Genomic DNA, 19,621 nt, shown 5'->3' with positions numbered 1-19,621 from the left:
TTTCGAACGCTACTGATTGACACAATGTTAAAATATTAGAATAAATATAGTATGTAAACGTCTCGATTAAATCTATCAAAAAAGTCTTATTACATGGCAAAGTCGCCACAAATTATAAGTGCTAACAAGAAAAGACTTTTTAATTTTGTCTTCTTTATTTGGTTAGTAATTACTCTTTAATGCTAAATAAATTACTATGTTGATTTTCCAGTAAATGCTTTGATCTTTATAATCTTTCGGTATAATAAAATAAATATTGCATTCCTGAGAGGGTGATATGAAAAATGTTCACCGCTCGAAATATGAATATAGACCTCGTCTGGCGCCTCGGTCAATATTCATATATATCGCGGTGAACATTTTTCATATCACCCTCTCAGGAATGCAATATGTATATAATATAACACACTAAAACCAATTTATGAATGCATTGCCTAATATCAGACAGTCTCAAATATATTTTTGAATGATAAAACTTATATTGGTTGCTTACATAGGAATAAAAATGTGTATTGTCCTAATCAGAATCGTAAGCGAAATAAAAACCATTTTGTTTAGGTTTCAAACAAGTAACGAAATGGTGTCTATAAAATGTTTCAGACGAAAATATGTTATTTAGCTTTTTGTTTAAATTCAGTTAGGTATATTTTTCTTCAATATTTAACTACTTTTTGCAGACGCTTTGTCCTTCCTCAGTAGAATTTTTATGGAAATCTAGATAAATAATGTGAAAACTGATAAAAACTCTCTTTGTTTGACGTGTTAAGTAAAATATTCATTGTCTTCTTCGATTGTCACTCGTGCTCTCTTAACAATACGTGTGCTAATTACTGCTATTTTCGGACTTCAAAGACAGATCAATTTAGAAAGTGTCTTCTATGACTAGCTAAAAGAGATTCATTGCTTGAACTTAAGTGAATAGTATAATCAATATGAAGGTAGATTACCTTAACCTTTGTATATGCGCATGCCCAACCAGAAGCTAACGTGACGATATACGACAACATTCACGACAAACTAAATGTGTTTGTATATTTATTCTTCTGAAAATAATTCATTAACCTGTCTTTTGCTCTGAATTTGCGACTTTTATCTAGTTAAATTGAAATTTTATGCGGAATGTAAGAAGATGGGTGATGGTAACTGATGTTATTTGGAATATAGTTGGGTGAAAGGTAGACTAGCTTCTAGTCTGATAATAAGTTTATTTTTTATATACTCATATTTCCTAGTCAGAGATCTTTCATTTATAGATTGCCCCCAGTTAAATATCTTGGCTGAATTACATTCGGCAGCAGGAAAAGGTAACCATGTTACAACTATGAAGAGAAGTAATTTAACATAAAATATGAGAAGAGACTATGACTGCGAATGTAAGGACTGTGACCTATCTAGGTGAAAGGTTATTTATTCCGGTCATTTCCAAATAAAAAATCATATATATATTATATCTACAAGATATCAAATAAAGTTATGAGTGTGTAAATTGTGTTTCTTCGTTTTACAAATGCTTAGGACTACTAGATATTTTGCTAATAGCCTAACATGGTTATTCACAATAAATGAGAGTTTTTCGGATGTACGTATGTTCATATATACAGTGTTCCTGAGCGCATCTTCAAATAACCCTTTGCTTATATCTTCGTTTAAGCTACAGTCTAGTAGAAAGTGTTCTTTTATTTTCACCTGATTGAGATATGCATAATGTACAAAGTCTTTTTTCCGGTGACTCGCCAACAATCTTCCAGTTTAACCATGTAAGGGTAATACCCCTGACCTAAACTGAGCCACAAGTGACCGTTTGTACTTTTTTAGTTTCATACTTATTTTTAATAAATAGCCTTTACACTTGAAATCAAATTTAAACAATCTGTAAGTCCTTAATTTTGATACAGTCTGTAGGTCCCTCTTCAAATATTTACGTAGCAGTTGTTTATTTTTTCAGGGTATCGATGTCAAGTCCACTACAGTTTTATTTGTAAAATAATCTATCATATCTAATTTTAACACAATGCTCTTAATATAACTGGACCAATTGTTTGTGTAATTCATAATTTATAGCAAAAGAGTGTTTTGGCATTATTTATGCACGATAGGGGGTTATACGTTGTGCGTAATAATTTTACAAGGGCGCAGCGGTTTTGCTATAAATTATTTCGATTTTTATATGCCCTTAGTCTAAAACAGTTGATAAAATATAGTAGCGCTCTGTCTTGGTCGCAACAAAAACTTTGACGTTACCGTACGTTAACGTGACGTCATTCTAGCGTAAATGTGTTTTAACAGAGACAAGCATATTAGAATGATTCTTACAAAACGTAGAAAGCAACCAAGCAAAACAAAATCAGGCTCTGTCGTTGGATGAAATGGAAAAAAAACACTACCACTTGCATACTGTTAGCCTAAAGCGGAACTCTATAATGACGAAAATGAATGGATTTCTTGATTCCAACGGACAAAAAATTAACAACACTGATTTCAAGTTATGGAAAAAAAAACAAGGATAAATATTCAACAGCGAAAACAACTTTCCATAAACGCCCCTTTATCGCAAACCAGCACGCGGACGTGCACACGAGCAACGCACACAAAAAGTAAACAAATGAGGACAAAGAGCATAGTGTGTCACCGTCTTAGAAACGGTCAATGGCGAACGTACCACTTGGAAGCTTATACCGGGTTATGGTGCACCTAACTCGCTTTTACCTCCACCATGTCCCAAAGTCAAAGAAAATTTAAGTTATCCCCGCCAAGTGAATCCCTAACACACGCAAATATTATCGCATGTACTCAATGCTTTGGCAGAAGACCGAGCAACATGGGAAACAACAAAATGTACGAGCGTTTTTTCAGGATATCTGCCATTTTGAAAAAAAAAATGTTTCTTTGAATATTTCTTTCTGACAATATATATACCAAAACTAAATTTTAAATAATTAAAATATAACTATTTAAGCAAACAGATTCTACTTGTTGTGATTTGTTTTCAACCTTAATTTTGGTCGGCATTGCCTTAAATTGATTTAAGATGTACAATGGGGTAGGGGTCGATAATTTCGAATATGTACAATGGGGTAGGGGTCGGTAATTTCGAATATCTATTTAAATAGATCGGGTTTGGTTCAGATATTTTTCTGACTGATATACTAGTATATAATGATAAGCTACAACGGTAATAAAAGTTTCAACATAACACTTAATAGTAATGTATCTAAGAAGTATATATCAAAATAAAAATTATTAAATATCAAATTCCACCAGTTTTTAAATTTTTTTACTAAATATATCTCTTTCTTTCCATTTTGAAGCATTTTTGTGTGTCATTCAGAATGCAGCAAACTACTTTTTTTAATCTTAAATACGTATCTTTTTTTGTAAACATAAAATTAATATGTTTTTTTGACATGTGCTTTTTCTGCTCTTATTTGTCTTAGAAACTAATGTTCTTCAAGCTCACAGACTATAAAAGATCTTAATTGTAGAAATAAAAATGAATGTACATCCTTGAAGGCCCGACGAAACAGACCAGAAGACAGAAATCTTCTTGAAAATTGTCATGACCCAAAATCTTACGAAGTTTGTAAACTACATCCCAATAAAAATCGGGCCTTGACACACCTTCTCGCAGAAGTGTCTATAAATTACTCTTAAATTTTGAAACCATATCTGAATGACTGAGACTTTCCACAGCCGCCAAACCTCACTGTTAGGGTTCTATAACCTTAATAACTTATAAATAAAAAATGTATCACTATACTGAAGAGGCAATGTTTTAGCATATAGAAGATTAATCACTGTACTGAATAAGTAATGTTGAACCGAGTATTTGAGATTGTCAATAAGTCTTCTTCAAAGCTTGTGTAATTAAATATTTTGTGTCCTATCCAGTCTTTCTCCTCAAAATAAACCTTTTAATTATTTAAGATACTTCATTAATTTTAATGAAAATCGGATAGAATAAACTTCTCGGCAATCTAAAACATTCACCAGTCAATCTTTCCTTGATGGTAGTACAACGCTGGGTGTAAATGTAAAATATCAAAACAAATGTCCGAGTACAAAAAGTATTGCATTTTGAAAAATAGTTCATAACTAGACCGATGCTTAGTCTTGCTATGTATGTAAGCCTTTGAGGTGCTTTGAGAGAAGAAATATAAAATTAAATTTTATTTTCAAGGACCGAAACATGCTTAACGCCATGAATGATTCCTAAAAGGAAAAGGGTTAAGAATTTTTGTATTGAATTTAGGAATCGATTACAAGATGAAAGTAGTATAAATATATTAGTCTCAAGTCAAATTCCCTTAAACAACCTAATTGCAAGTATCTATATCTTAGGAGAAATGAAGTAGCGTGCCATTCCTTCGAACTTCGGGCAAATATATTTCACTGTCGATGGTAAGTCATTTGATAGGTGTATATCACATGAAATCAGAAATGAATTTTCACAGATTTATTTATTTATATACAATGAAATCTAAACCAAAAATGTGAGTGAATCACAAACATGGATAAATACGGGGTGAAATGAACTTGAGGAGTAGTTCCATGAAGTGATTTGTTGTATAAACTGTTTATGATACAGTACATTTTTGTGTATATTGTTTAACAAGACTTTCTTTCCTTTATTGTCATACTGATTTACATTTTGAAATATAGACAGTTTTTAAAGCTTGGACGTGATGTCTTAGGATAAAGAAAGAAATTTTGGGATCAAACATATAGCTAGATTACTTTCTTTTATCCTGTCATTTTTTGCATCTTAATTCCTGTCATTTTCCTCGGACGTTAGCTTAAGCCAACAAACTAATAGGGTTAAGGTCTATCAATAGATTCTCATCGTAACTTTATGATTTATCACTTAGTTACAGACTCTTAAAGCAGTCTTAAGAGGGGATATTAGGTCATAAATGATAAGATCTTTCGCACTACTTTCAACCTTCCTTACGTGGTGGTCAGCTCGCGTAATTTTAATTCAAGTTGGTAAAATAAGGAATTTCGTTGAGTTTCGTCTAATATATTCAAATCAAGTTTAATCATGTCACTGCTGTCCTGAAATTCTATTGGTCTGTTTTATGTAATCATGTTAAAGTCAAAAGTCTTTAAAAAAAAGGGTCCATACTCATTCCGGCTCTAAAATTGTACAGATACTTTTAAATTGTTTGAATAAAAGAGGATAAAAGGATACCTTATTATTTCTGTTTTAGTTTAGTCTATTTTTCAGTTTGGTTTTTTGTTAAAGTTAAAAGTTCTACGGACACTCTTTTGAAGAAGATTGTTTTATTAAGAAGTGTCTTATTTTAATTGTTAAGGTACATGTTGAAACTGTTTTATTCACTGAGATTTAAGCAACTACACTGAAAGTATGTTTTGTTTTTCTGGTATTAAATGTTTGATAAGGTCGCACATCGGAGTCTGGCAAGCTAACCGGTAAAACCAGTACTGGTGTCATATCAGAAGGCATGGTCGTGACCCAACTGGTATTCGAACCCACGACCCATAGGTCAGCGGTCCACAACTTAACCACCGTTCCCTATTATTCATTGACTATTACCGGTATTTGCACAAATGTTTTAACTAAATCATCGATCACTATAATGCTACATTAATAATTAAGACTGATGTTGATATACACTGGAAAGTTTACAAATGCACCGACATGGACAGAACATCATATATAAGTGACCTAAGAAGAAGACATTATTTGCATTTGTAACTATATTCAGTTGACTATGAAAGTACTGATGAATCTATTGTAATGTCACTCAGTGTGCAATTCAATCTTTTTTATGCTATTTCATACTATTATTCCATTATCATCTTTGTATTTAAATATTTAATTGATATTGTAGAGTAACATGTTTCTATCTTGTTTTACAACGTACCTGTAGAAACTGTGAATCACACAGATGCTGGCCTTCAACAGAATATGCCTCATGCACTATCACTTCAATTTCTTCGTAAGTATTCTTATCACGGTAGATAACCCAGTAACATCCTTTATCGTTACCTGTAGGATTGTTTGGATATCCGTGATTTTGTAGAATACCAAACCGAGGCTTTTGGTCAATGAACTGACCAGTGCATGTTGATGTTATCACACTTTCTGTTAAAAGAAACAGAATAGAACAAATAGATGACAAGTTAGATGTCTTGGAATGATTTTGAATGTCATTGTTTTATATACTTCGCATGTTTCAATTCATTTAAAATTTCTGCTATTTCCGGTAATTATCGCTTTAAGTAACATCCAGAAAGAACGATTGACAAAAGATTAAGAATGAACAAAGCAAACATAAGGAGTCGTCTACATTTAGTTAAATAGAAGTTAAATGTTTCCATATATCATAAAATTTGTGCAGGTTGTTTTAGTTACTGTAAATGGCTACACTTTTATTCTGCTTTTTTAAATTTTGGATATTCCGTTTTTTACTTATCGTGAACTTTTATGCTCAAAATACGATAACAGAATACAACAAAAATGTGCAATAAGGAATGTGACACTTACTATCAACACATACATAATCCATGAACAGATTCTGTTGCCGAAACAGACTGTCATTACATATACTTTCTGGAATCCCTGCCCTCAAAACCGAGAGCTGACACTGTCTTTGGCCTTCACATGATCTATATATCCGAGTATATACTTCTGGAGGGCAATCCTGTATCATGCTGAAACATTTGGTCCCTATAAGATGAAAAACGTTGCCACGGCGACACTTGATTGTTGGGTTATCCGTGCTACAGATGTTTGTACGACACACCGGTTTCACACTGGCTGAAAATAGTTTAAACAATTATCATGGAATTATATGGCAGATAAGAAAATCATTATGGTATTTGTTCTTTTTGTACGTTACGACATTGGAATGTTTATGCTGAAAAATGTAAATATGATATGCAATTAAAATTAATTTAATGGTGTATTGAGAAAGAGTGTATATCTTCTTGTAAGGAGCTTGTAAGGATAATATCTATGATTATATTTAATTAAACAACTGACGAGTTTGAGATCGTCAAATTTAAAATGAAAATATAAAATATATTTGTTTGTTATAACATGACAATTTTTGTGTCACGTCGACATGTTAGTAAGCGCTATTTAGGCGCCCAACAAGAGTGCTGCCAAATCGGATCTACTGTTTTATATTTAAGACTTTTCAGGTTCGAACACACACCCATAGATTGCTGGTTGCGATCAAATTACATGTAGCTCGTGGCGGACGAAGCAGTTCGCCGATATTTTTCCGGGATCTGCATTGGGGTAAGTATTTTCGAACCAACAATCAGTTGGTCCAAAATATGCTAGAGACGTTTGTTTCTATAAAATGAATGATGAATATGGTGTTCGTGTAAAGTTTAAATGTGTTTAAACAATGAAAAACGAACATTTTACGCGATAAATTTAATTTACTTTTCAATTTAGGGCTATTGTATTAACGTCATTTTTAGAAATATTGTTTGCTCTGAACATTGTTCAACTCTTAATAAACAAAACACAATATTCAACAAGTTACACACATTCAAATATCACACTGTCGAAAAAAAGTGTGGCAGCATTGTGAAGTTTATAGTTATTTGTGTGGCGAGAAAGATCAGAGTTGTGTCTTTTGCGTCACTTTTAATCATATCCCTACTTCGAATGCAAAAAAGACACAGCGCGTGATTTGACAGACCGTAAACAGTGTAGACAAGATGTTTGCCTGTTTTGTACTTTTTGTTTCAGTACTTACTTATAAAACTTGTTTATTACAAGGAATGAGATGCACAACATGTAACTGTACCCACCTCTGTCAATAAACATTATTTTATTACCACCAATATATGGTATGCTACTTCGAAGACAAAACAGAATTCTCGTCCAAGTTTACTGCACAGTTTAAGCGTAAATGATTAAACTACATCAGTAAATTACGTAGAAGTAATTATTAACTTCGGCATGAGACGTGATTTAAACGATCGTGAATAATTGACAGCTAAACCCTAATTCTAGGAAAAGCAAGAGAAGAATGTATACACAAAACGCTAATAATTACCTATCTCAACATTTACATGAATGCATTTTAAAATTCGAAACGCAAAGACTCAAAAGCATGTCAAAGAATATTGTACAAAATACAATTGAAATATTATTATTGGTTTACAACAGACTCAACCATATATATATTATATAAAACATATTATGCTTTTATATACATGCCAACGCAATTCTTTTACCGCTAAAAATAATGTGAGCGACAAAACGAAATAAAACTTAAAGAGGTTCACTATGTGTGCGTTTCCATACTGCATTTGGAGGTGGTGGTAGAGCAACAAGAGAAACCAGAAGTGATTAATAACAAATCTTGAATTAAGTGACACTGGTAAAGCAATGAACTGGATAAAATATGGTCATATTCTTTCACTGGAAGATTAATATGTATGTTGTCGTCTGTGATGTTGAATCGAACTAGATAAGTTATGACTGCTGTCATAGGTCACAAGTACACTTGTAAATCATCTTTTGTTAACCGTCAGCCCAATTTGTAAATAATGTGTTGAGTATTTGGACCATTGATTGTGGCAATAATAACTGTAAAATCGTTTCTGTTATCAATACGCCTTTTGTGATGAATAGAGCTATATTTTGAGAAAACAGAAAATTACACTGCAACTTTGGAGACAGCACGACATTTTCACCCATTTAAAGATACCTGATATTCGCTTCTATAAACGTTTTTATCAGAAATACATGAAAAAAATATTCGATTTCGGTGTAAAGAGATAAAATATTTGATTAATTTTAAATTAGAAAACGATTCATTTATCCAAAAGTCTAGATCGTTATGGTTTCCTCATTGCAATTCATTTTTTTCGAGCGTCAGTATAAAATCACATTAAATAATGTATACATAAACAGTAATATCCCTGTAAAACAAGTTTATGGAGAAAGAAGTATTTGATCAACAAATCATTCGAATTTATTTTGTGAACAGTCATTTTTGTGATATTATGTATTAATTAGCTATTACTGTAGTAATTAATTACCTCATCTCACTATCTCTTTACGTAGTAACCATAAACTCTAGTATTTCGAAGTAACACACTCACCTGTATTGTTAAAACTGCTTAAAAATGTGTACATGGTATTGTTTAGGAAAGTTTTGTGATTTTCTCTTCATTTGCATCAGGTTGACCTGTTATTATTAAAATGTTATGGAAAATAGTAATATATTATATTATTTAAGTACTCTTTGGAATCATAGTTGTATGTTATCATGTTGTAAGCTTCCAAACTACCTATATATCACTTTCAATAGCTCAAAAATCTTGAAATTCATGGCACCTGTGAGATAAAAATCGTGCTATTTTACTAGCTGAGACACAATCAATGAGGAAAATTACAACTTACCTGGAATACATTCAAACGAAGTGTAGACTTGCTGGTCTGGATAATTCCGACAATAATAGAACAATTGTTTTCTGAGATCAACAAAGGAACACGAGTTAAGGCCATTACAAAGGCTCGCTACAACATCACGCTTCTGACTGGAATAGTTATGAGGCATAAGCCTCACATCAACAATCTTTATAACCTCGCCTTCTTCACAAAACAGAGCTTTGCGACCAGTTTCATCACACGTATTGATGTGGTACAGTGGACGTGTCGAATCTGTAAAACAATACACTACTTTGTGATTGCAGAACGTACATGTATGTATGTAATTTTCATTTAATTGAAATCTTATATGATATCCTTATGAATGCATGTTACTCTAGAGAACTAATCTTAGGCACAAATAAGAGACCATGAGGACACATAACCACCAGAAGGCTGTGATAAGCAGCATCGTTTCTAAACGCAGTTTGATCAGTTTGACTATCATAAGCGTAAACGTGGCCAATGGTTTCGGTGATGGAATGACCCCTTTTCGTATGATATTGTAGGCAAGATGCTTGTTACAATGTCAATTGCATATGCATGACTTAGTTCCTAGGTTAACGGATGATATAGTATCCGACATCTGAAGACCATCTGGCGTTATAAAATATAGTTAAACTCATACAGTCAGCACTAAAGAACAAAAGCATAAGATTATGTGTAAAAACAGTAAAAGTAAAATATATGTTAAGTAGGATCCGTTACTTTCCTCTCAAGCCACAGTGTCATTGCAGTGTATGTATCATGGTCCTGTTCATGATTAAACCACAGCAACTTTTAAAATGATTTGCCCTTTTGAGGTATTGTCTAGAAAATTGCCATACATCTGTTCAATTATTAAACACATACTGTGCAGATTATTAATGAAAAATTACCAAACTTCTGAACGAATGACTGAAGCGTTTGTAGTAGGTCATCTGTTCATATATGTTATCGCAGTCTAAAATAATTGTAAACAGAATTCAACCAAGAGAAATGGATGTTAAATACTCCTTCTGTCTAGCTTGACAGTTAAAGATATAGGACATATTTTTCGAAGTACACGAGAGAATAGAAAACTTTCAACTTAGTCTAGATATGTCACATATGTCATGTGCGTCGTTTAGTTGACTTTAAAATACGCGTTATTTGTAGTCATCCCGGGAATAAAGGCATGTCAGTTCTGGGTTGTTTTCATAATGGTTTGTATGTTTTACTTGGCAATTCAAAGGGGGGTGGGGGGAAGCAGGGAACACAGCATACAGGGTGTTTGTCCATGTTGTCTATCAAACGTTTTGTATACAATAAACAGACATACATAATAATTTTGCTTATTATATACCTATATAAAATCTGTAGAAAAATCGGCTTGTATTTAACAATTAAATATCACGACAAAAATTCCTTATTGTACCTTTTAAATTCCATATTGTATGCTGCCGGACTACTGTCATTCATATATGCATTACCTGACAGAGTTCTATAAATAGCGCATATAAAAACTAAACTAACTTCCATTTTAATATCGATAAACTTTGAAGATTCCGTTCAATAACAAAACAACAAACAAAATGGTAGAGGTATATAATAAAAGGGTCATTATAACAGTACCTAGATCTGGGATTTTGTATTCGGCTCTAGTGGATTTTGCAAGGTCGGATCACACTGTGCGCTTGCGCGCCTCGTGAGATCCGATCTGGCAAAAATCCGCTCCGAATACATCCCAGATCGAGCAACTGTTATAATAACCCTATTATTGTTATAATAACCCAATTATGTTGTAACATTTAGTTGACATATACCGTAATAATATCAACTGTTTAGTACTGAAGGCATTCAGTAGTACCAGAATGTTATTTAACAGCAAATACTCCAAAATGAAGTCCTTCTTCACAAATAAGGACGTTTATCCCAACCCCACACCCCTTCTGATTTGACTTCACTTCCTTTCATGTGGTGTATCAAAGACTAAGTCTATAAACAAACACGAGTAAAGAGAATTCATGGGGAAACATATCCGTCTGTAAAAGAAAAGGCGATGTCAAAAATGTATGTAAAGACATAACGTAGGACAACTATAATGTGGTTTTCGTTTACAGGTGATTACACATATTTATGAAGATTAATTATTTATATATAGAGAAAATCAATCTTGTGACACTGTTTAAAGTGTACGATTTAATAAAATGCATGACTGTTACTTCATAAATCAATATGCAACTTCTTGTATGAGAGTTTCAGGTTCTAATGTTTTATAAACATTTTAGCAGTTGTACTTAAAATCATGTTTATTATAAGTCAATTATCAAAGATAATATTCTTTTAACAAACAAATATGGCGACTCAAACGTAGCTCGAGATTCAAGTTTGTATGCCCGGAGGAGCGTAACTTATACTTGACTGGTTTGTGTAATGGACACATAAGAAAGCAGCTTGAAGAATATTTGAGATACAAAATAACAAACAGTTAGTTCACTCCCTCACGTGCCCAAACGTTGATATGCGTTGTTATAATCTTGAAATAAAATGTGATAGTGGGATTTTCCCTATATATGGATATGTGTGCATTAGAAGAGAACTGTTACTATTATAACGAAGTTAAGTTCTTTGAAAAGTATTTTTCATTAGAAAAAGAAATGAAACTATGTGTGGTTCTGAAGTAATATAAAATTGGAAAATTAAGGTTGAAAATACCGAGCTAAAACTAATGTGTTTAAATCAAGAAATAGGCATTTTAATTACAAAGAGAAATTTGACAAGGCTATAAATATACCTAAATGATAGATTAAAAGATTTTTTAAAAATACCTGTTGTATTTCTGCTATGACAATATTGATGAGAAAATTTAGAACTATCTATATTTAAGTGCGAAGTATGGGTTAAAGGACACACTAAACAGTGCCTTGTTTGGATATGGTTATCTTCCACATTTCCAAAGAAAACGCATGACATGTAGCATACCAAAATGATGGAAAAAGATTAAGTTATACCAGGGTATCATTTTAATACCATTTTATGCATCAAAATGCATGACTGAAATAAAAAATGGCTCCTAATTCTGGCATGCTTGGCTACAAAGTGGTTCAAAGATTTTGCTATCGGTTTAAGTGGCAGTTAGGGCGATACACCCAGTATAGACCCTGTGTATTCGATTATCTTTTTTTTATTTTTTAGACATCTAAAGTTTAAGGCGGTGATGAATGCACATTTAAATGACATTTAAGCAACATTTTATGACATTGTTTTTAAATAAGATACCTTCTAATAGAGATCTCTTTAAAGAACTTTAACAAGCCGAATATTTCTTTGGATTTTAATCTTACATTATTGGATTATTTCAACAATCTGTTCCATCAGAAATTTCTAAATTAGCTTGGTTGCAGAACCAAGACAGGGAAAGCGAGGTAATCATAAAATGCATACTTAAATTTCTACTGAATATTTATTTAAGTGTCAATACAAATCTTTGACAAGTCGTAGGCAACATCAATAATCAAAACTAAACGAAATCTATCTAGTTGTGCAACTAGGATAGGAAGATATCTCTACTTTCCCTACATTTTACAAGGCGTTGGCGGAAAGAAGAAATTTATTAGTTTGTCTAAATATTCTGTTTCCATCTCATGGTATAATAATTGATCATATTTCACTTCACCACTTAAATATTCTATCGTGTAACCATATGATGAAAATACAGAACTATAATGTTCTCTTTATATTTGTAATGTAAACAGACTGTCTGATTGCAGGTGTATTATGTACGCCAATATGGCTGCAAAGGAACTAAAATAGAAAAAGTGGAAACTCCACAGGTCGCTCAACACAACAAAAACGAAAATGTTGCAGGCTCGGTTTGATTGAGCTTGTTCATGGACGGTAGTGGAAATGCATGCTACCGTCCACGCCCTCTAGCCCCGGGTTGAGCAGAACTCAACATGACACATGTTAAAGGTACAAAAAGCAATTTAGAGACATCCGCAGATGTATTCAAACGGCGGTGAACATTGAACCTTCAATGATACACGTGTTGAGGCGTGTAATTCCATGAAGAGCGGCGTTTGGTCCCCAGATAAAATAAAGGGTTGCCCTAAGCCATTTTGTGAACAAAGTTAATACTCCTAGAGGGAAGATCAGTGGGCGTCTACCTTGTAAAAGAAATATCTAAATGTCAAGACAACCTTAAAAATTAATCGCAAATCATGAAGTTTCTTTAAACCATCTTCGATAGGTACTTTATTAAATATTACGTCTCAATATTAACGCATCAGACTCCGAACCTTTATTTACAAAAGCTTCAAACATATTGACCAAAGAAATAAATTCAAATGAGGTAATTACTTTGGTCTTGTCTTACAATGCAAAACAGAATTGCAAATTTTCTGTGTTTGTACATGAATGTCTCATTCTATCTTGTTTATTTCTGGACTATATATGTATTCAATAGGAAATTATCTTGTGAAATGGTATAAATCAATCAACTTGATATATAACATAACAAACAAATATGACAACAATTTCAGGGGAAATTGGTAAATGAATACGGAGGATTTATTCAGTAATTGTGCTGATACAGAGTGATCTGTTTCTGGAAGTGACATTGAGAAAAAGACATTCATTGCATTTGTTTTTCTTCTGGTACGAATAGCATTTTAAGTTTATACCCCTATTAACAAACGTTTAGGGGTTATATAGGTATTATTTTACAAACAAGTGGCTGGTCGAACAAGCGATAATCCGGTGCATTGTAAAGGTTTGTGGTGTGTGCAACTACCACACTTCAAAAGAGATTTCAAGAAAATGGCATACACGTGATTACCATGGGGTACGCTTCATTTTTAAGGTCAGTTCAAATACTGCAAAGTTAAAGGCCTTTTGATGTAGTAATCAGGTATTTACAGAAATCATGGATTTCTTCGGCGGCAGGTAATTAGAGTATTAACATCGAATGGCTTAAAGACATAATGGACAAATGCAAATATACAGGAGGTTAATCTGGACGTGGACGCCATATATCATTATTATTATACCAGATTTATATATATATAAAGTTTGTGAAAATATAGACTATGAAAAGTGGTTTAAAGGCTACATTATGTTTGAATATTTGGAGTGTTTGAAGTGCTTATGTTTAAAATTATTGCAATTTCTGACTTCTTCGATAATTCTACATTTCATTGGACAGCAATATCCCGTGGTCATATATTCAATATCTTTAAATCAATTTTGAAAGCATTGATTTAGTCAAAATCTTCATCTGGCCAGGCTTTTAAAGATCAGATATATTATATCATTTACAAGGAATTTGCAAGGTCCCTTACTTGATTTAAAGAGGATTAATTAAGAGTGAAGCCATGACAGCGTCTGTATACTTACAACTTTTAAAAGATATAAGTTCAAAGAAAGAGTCTATGTAATAAAATTCCTTAAGTCATGTATAAAAGACATCTACAGTGTTTGTTCTCTTTTATGGAAAAGTTAAAGATATTTAAGAAATAATACATTCCGAACAGTGAGTTTTCAATGCACACAAACATTTGGAGTTCCTGTGCGAAAGAATTATATTGCGATGACGCAGCCTGAAAGATACAATGATACGCATCTGAACGACAAACTATGAATGTATTCAAGAGCAAAATACTGTTTGAGGTATGTTATTTCGATTCGTACATGTTTTCAAGACTTTCTAACAAATTTTCGCCGACGTTCACGAACAATTGCCCGTTTGGTGTGGTTTTCTTTTGCAGCTCGCCGCTATGACGCTATGACGTTATGATAGTAACTTACAAACAGTGCATATGCAGCTTAAAACACAGTTTTAGTATTGTTTGTTTAAATGAGAAAATTAAATCTGGTCTTGTTAGAATTCCCAGTTGCATCATAAAAGGTTTATTCAAACAAAGTATTTATCTGATGTCTTCATCAAAAAATGTTAATATGAAGAAAAAGAAAAGAATTCAAATTAAAAGCTTCAGTCAGATTTCGAAATAAAGATGCATCTTTTATCACAGTTAGATTGTAAAAACATTTACTATATTGGGTTTCTACTTTCCTAAAATCAACACCCACCTTATATCTATACATTATGTAATCAACAGTCAAATAATTTCGTTGTTCTTGACTCGTCTTGGTATTATTATAACAGTTGTTGAATAGGCACTGACATATCTAGCACAAAAACAGGAATGAATATCCAACAGGGAAAGCCACATTCTAAAAACGCAGCCTCCCAAAACGTAAACCCAACACCCAGACGTGCACACGACCAACACACACACTTACACAAAGCTAACACACAAGGACAAAACGAACAAATAGAAGAACACAGTGGGGCACCACCTTGGAAAAACACCACTGGGGAGCTTAAACCGGTTTAAACCACTCTTACCCCCACCATGTTCCAAAGTCACAGGACAGTGTAAATAAAAGTTATCCCCGCCAAGTGAAACCCTAACATACGCAAAGGCAACAGAAGGCATGTAATGTAAAACACAAAAAAGCTCTTGTATATTTATATCAATGCGATTCTTAAGAACCTAAAACGCATGTACTCGATGCCTTTGCAGAAGACAGAGCAACAAGGGAAACACCCTAAAGGGCCCGACGAAACAGGCCAGAAGACAAAAATCAGAATAGCTCAGTCCCGGTGAGATTTAAGAACTACCTATCATAGAGTCCTCCGCATGTTCCGTCAGACACAATCAAAGAGGAAAGCGTAGCGTCCAACTGTTAAAGGGCTTAACACCAAACATGAGGTGTGTCTCAAAACAGTTTTGATAACTTTACTACATACAACTGAAACATTGCCATGACCCAAAATCTTACGAAGTTTGTAAACCACATCCCCATAAAAAACGGGTTTTGATATACCTTCTCACTGACGTGTCTTTAAATTGTCATGTATTTTAAAACCAAATCTGAATTACGATAGTAAAATTTAGCAAAGTGTTTGCGTAATTTATAATAACGGTAGCCGTGTTGAAGAAGCTTATTTGTAATATATTGATTATGTTCATCGAAATCCTCAACATGACTACACGCTCTTGCAAACCGAATTAACTGAGAAATATATATCCCATAAGATGTTGCCTGGGGTACGTCCCACCCAAATGGGCGAAATTTACAATACTAAAATTACAATCATCCCACTTGTCATATATTTTGGTATGTATAAATTTGTCGTAAATAGGGTGATGTAAATCTAGAAAAGAAGCAGTAGTATCCGAGTTGTTAGTTTTATTTAACTGCAGCTCCCGGGGATAAATAGTATCTACCAACTGAGCAAAAAACGGATTATCCATATTAAGTAGATCATCTAGCGTGATGTATTATTAAATGCCGTAATAATGTCAGCCTGTGTATCTGCAGAAAGGCCCAACATTAAAGCTCTTTCAAAACAATATAAAAACAAATCTGTGACAAGGGGTGCACAATTTGTTCCCATGGGAATACCAATTACTGGTCTAAAAACTGCATTCCCAAACCTGGCGTAAATATTGTTCAATAAAAAGGAAAGAGGTTTACAAGCTTCGTCACAGGTCCATATAATATATTTTTTACAATGCAATAAGTAAAGTAAACAAGAGGGCTAAGATGGCCCTAGGTCGCTCACCTGAGTAACACATCATAACAGTGTAAACATGTTTGACCTAGTGACCTAGTTTTTGAACCACATGACCCAGTTTCAAACTCTTCTGAGATTTCAAGAAGATAAACATTCTGACCAAGTTTCATGAAGATTGGAGCAAAAATGTTGCCTCTAGAATGTTAACAATATTTTCTCTCAATTTTGCATAGTGTCCTAGTTTTTGACCCAACCTGACCCAGTTCTTAACCCGCCCGAGATGTTATGGAGACAAATATTCTGACCAATTTTCATTTGACCAAATATGTGACCTCTTGAGTGTAAACAAGCGTTTTCTTTGATTTGACCTAGTGACCTAGTTTTTGACCACTAATGATCCAGATTAAAACTCTTCCAAAAAATCACGAAAACAAACATTCTGACAAAATTTCCTGAAGATTGGAGCAAAAAAGTGGCCTTTAGAGTGTAAACAAGCTTTTCTTTTGATTTGACCTAGTGACCAAGGTTTTGACCCAACATGACCCAGATAAATTTTTTCTGAGATTTCATGGAGACAAACATTCTGATAAAGTTTCATGCACTCCAAATGAAAAATGCAGCCCCTGTTGCATACACAATGTTTTTCTTTGATTTGACCAGGTGACCTAGTTTTTGACCAGGGATGACCCATATTCGATCTTGACCTAGACTTCATCAAGACGATCATTCTGATCAAATTTCATGAATATCCAGTTAAAAATGCAGCCCCTATTGCACACACATAGTTTTTGTTTGATTTTAGCTTTTGTCCCCAGATGACCCATATTCAATCTTAACCTAGATTTCATAAAGACAAACATTCTGACCATTTCTCATGCGTTTCAAACTTAAAAATGTGGTCTTTAGAGTGTTTAACATGATTTTCCTTTGACCTGGCCTTGTGACCTAGTTTTTGACCCCATATGACCCAGATTCAAACTTGGCCAAAAGATCATCAAGATAAATGTTCTGACCAAGTGTCAGGAAGATAGGGGCATAAATGTGGCCTATAGGGTGTTAACAAGCTTTTCCTTCGATTTGAGCGGGTGACCCCCTTTATAAACATGAGAGATTTACAAGGAACAACATGGTGGTGAATCACACAATGACCATAACATGATGGTCCCCTTTATAAACATAAGAGATTTACAAGGAAAAACATGGTGGTGGATCACACAACGACCATGACATGATGATCCACTTTACAAACATAAGAGATTTACAAGGAAATACATGGTGGTAATCCACTTTCATACATACCACAAAAATAATTTCACACATTTGGCACTTTAGATATAAAGCTGTATATCTGACAAAGACTTTTACAGAACAATGAGTGCACTACAAGTATTTTTTACCAAAAATGAGCCGTGCCATGAGAAAACCAACATAGTGGGTATGCGACCAGCATGGATCCAGACCAGCCTGCGCATCCGCGCAGTCTGGTCAGGCTCCATGCTGTTCGCTTTTAAAGCCTTTTGGAATTGGAGAAACTGTTAGCGAACAGCATGGATCCTGACCAGACTGCGCGGATGCGCAGGCTGGTCTGGATCCATGCTGGTCGCATACCCACTATGTTGGTTTTCCCATGGCATGGCTCAAATATTTGCCAATTAAGCATACCAAGCATGCCAGTAATCATATATTAGGTAAAAACACATGTGGATGTAATGTTAATATTTCAAGTAACTAACAATTATTCCAAATAATGGCGATTATGTAACACCCAAGGGAAAATTACCATAACATATTGCCTCTAACATTTAAACACTAAAAAATCATATCTGAAAACGGCAAAAATAAAATGTCAATCTACCATTATAGAATTACTAATTTTAAATGACATGACATTTACCTAGCAAAACAAATTACCAGACAAGAGCTGTTTGTAAAACACATGTGTCCCTATGATGGTATGGGTATGTAATTTTCTGTCTCAAGAACAGCATGACTTAAACCCTTGACCTAATAACCCAATTACTCAAGGACAATTCAGTCATCTTATGACCACAAGGTATTATCCTCTGAACTTGGCTGCTGTGGGTCCAGTTGGTAGAAAATGATCATTCAACCTCAAGGCAACTTTGACCTTGACTTTTAACCAAATGACCCAAAAACAAAACAAATTAAAACAACACAATTTCAATCAATCATTTCACAACAGCCCCACGAAACAAGAAAACTATATTTATCTACCCTCAAGATTTTGTGGGTTTGAGTTTTAAGGGGCACCAACACAATACAGGACTAAAAACTTTGGTTTCATATCTCATTAACTAGAGGTATGGAATCATAATTTTTTTAGTTTCTGGAATCACAGAGTTACAGCAAAACTAAGTGTTCAAACCAAATTATTCACCTTTTATGATCATGCAAGGGTAAGACAGTGGTTTCATACACAGAACAACACGGGACCTACAACTAAAACAATTACCAGGACATGATGAAAATCTACCAGCAAGAAACCAAACTGTTTGGAAATAATGCATATCTATCACCAAGAAAACAAATTACCAGAACATGATGTATATCTACCAGCAAGAAACCAAATTGTTAGGAAATGATGCATATCTACCACCAAGAAAACAAATTACCAGAACATGATGTATACCTACCAG

The 19,621-nt window shown here is 33.7% G+C and overlaps 1 protein-coding gene across 4 annotated transcripts in view; it reads right to left on the bottom strand.

Annotated features, from left to right (window-relative positions):
* Nucleotides 1-19,621, bottom strand: part of LOC123532455 (uncharacterized) — a 77,046-nt gene that overhangs the window by 20,417 nt on the left and 37,008 nt on the right. For all 4 annotated transcript variants that reach the window (XM_045313891.2, XM_045313892.2, XM_045313893.2 and 1 more), the window contains exons 2-4: nucleotides 9,395-9,655; nucleotides 6,509-6,781; nucleotides 5,886-6,106 (exon numbers count right to left, since the gene is read on the bottom strand). In XM_045313891.2, coding sequence (XP_045169826.2) covers nucleotides 5,886-6,106; nucleotides 6,509-6,781; nucleotides 9,395-9,655 — 755 coding nt within the window. The remainder of the gene's footprint in view (nucleotides 1-5,885; nucleotides 6,107-6,508; nucleotides 6,782-9,394; nucleotides 9,656-19,621) is intronic.

This window comes from Mercenaria mercenaria, chromosome 11 (genome assembly GCF_021730395.1).
Source record: "Mercenaria mercenaria strain notata chromosome 11, MADL_Memer_1, whole genome shotgun sequence".
NCBI lineage: Eukaryota > Metazoa > Mollusca > Bivalvia > Venerida > Veneridae > Mercenaria > Mercenaria mercenaria.
This window is presented reverse-complemented; position numbering and strand designations above follow the sequence as displayed.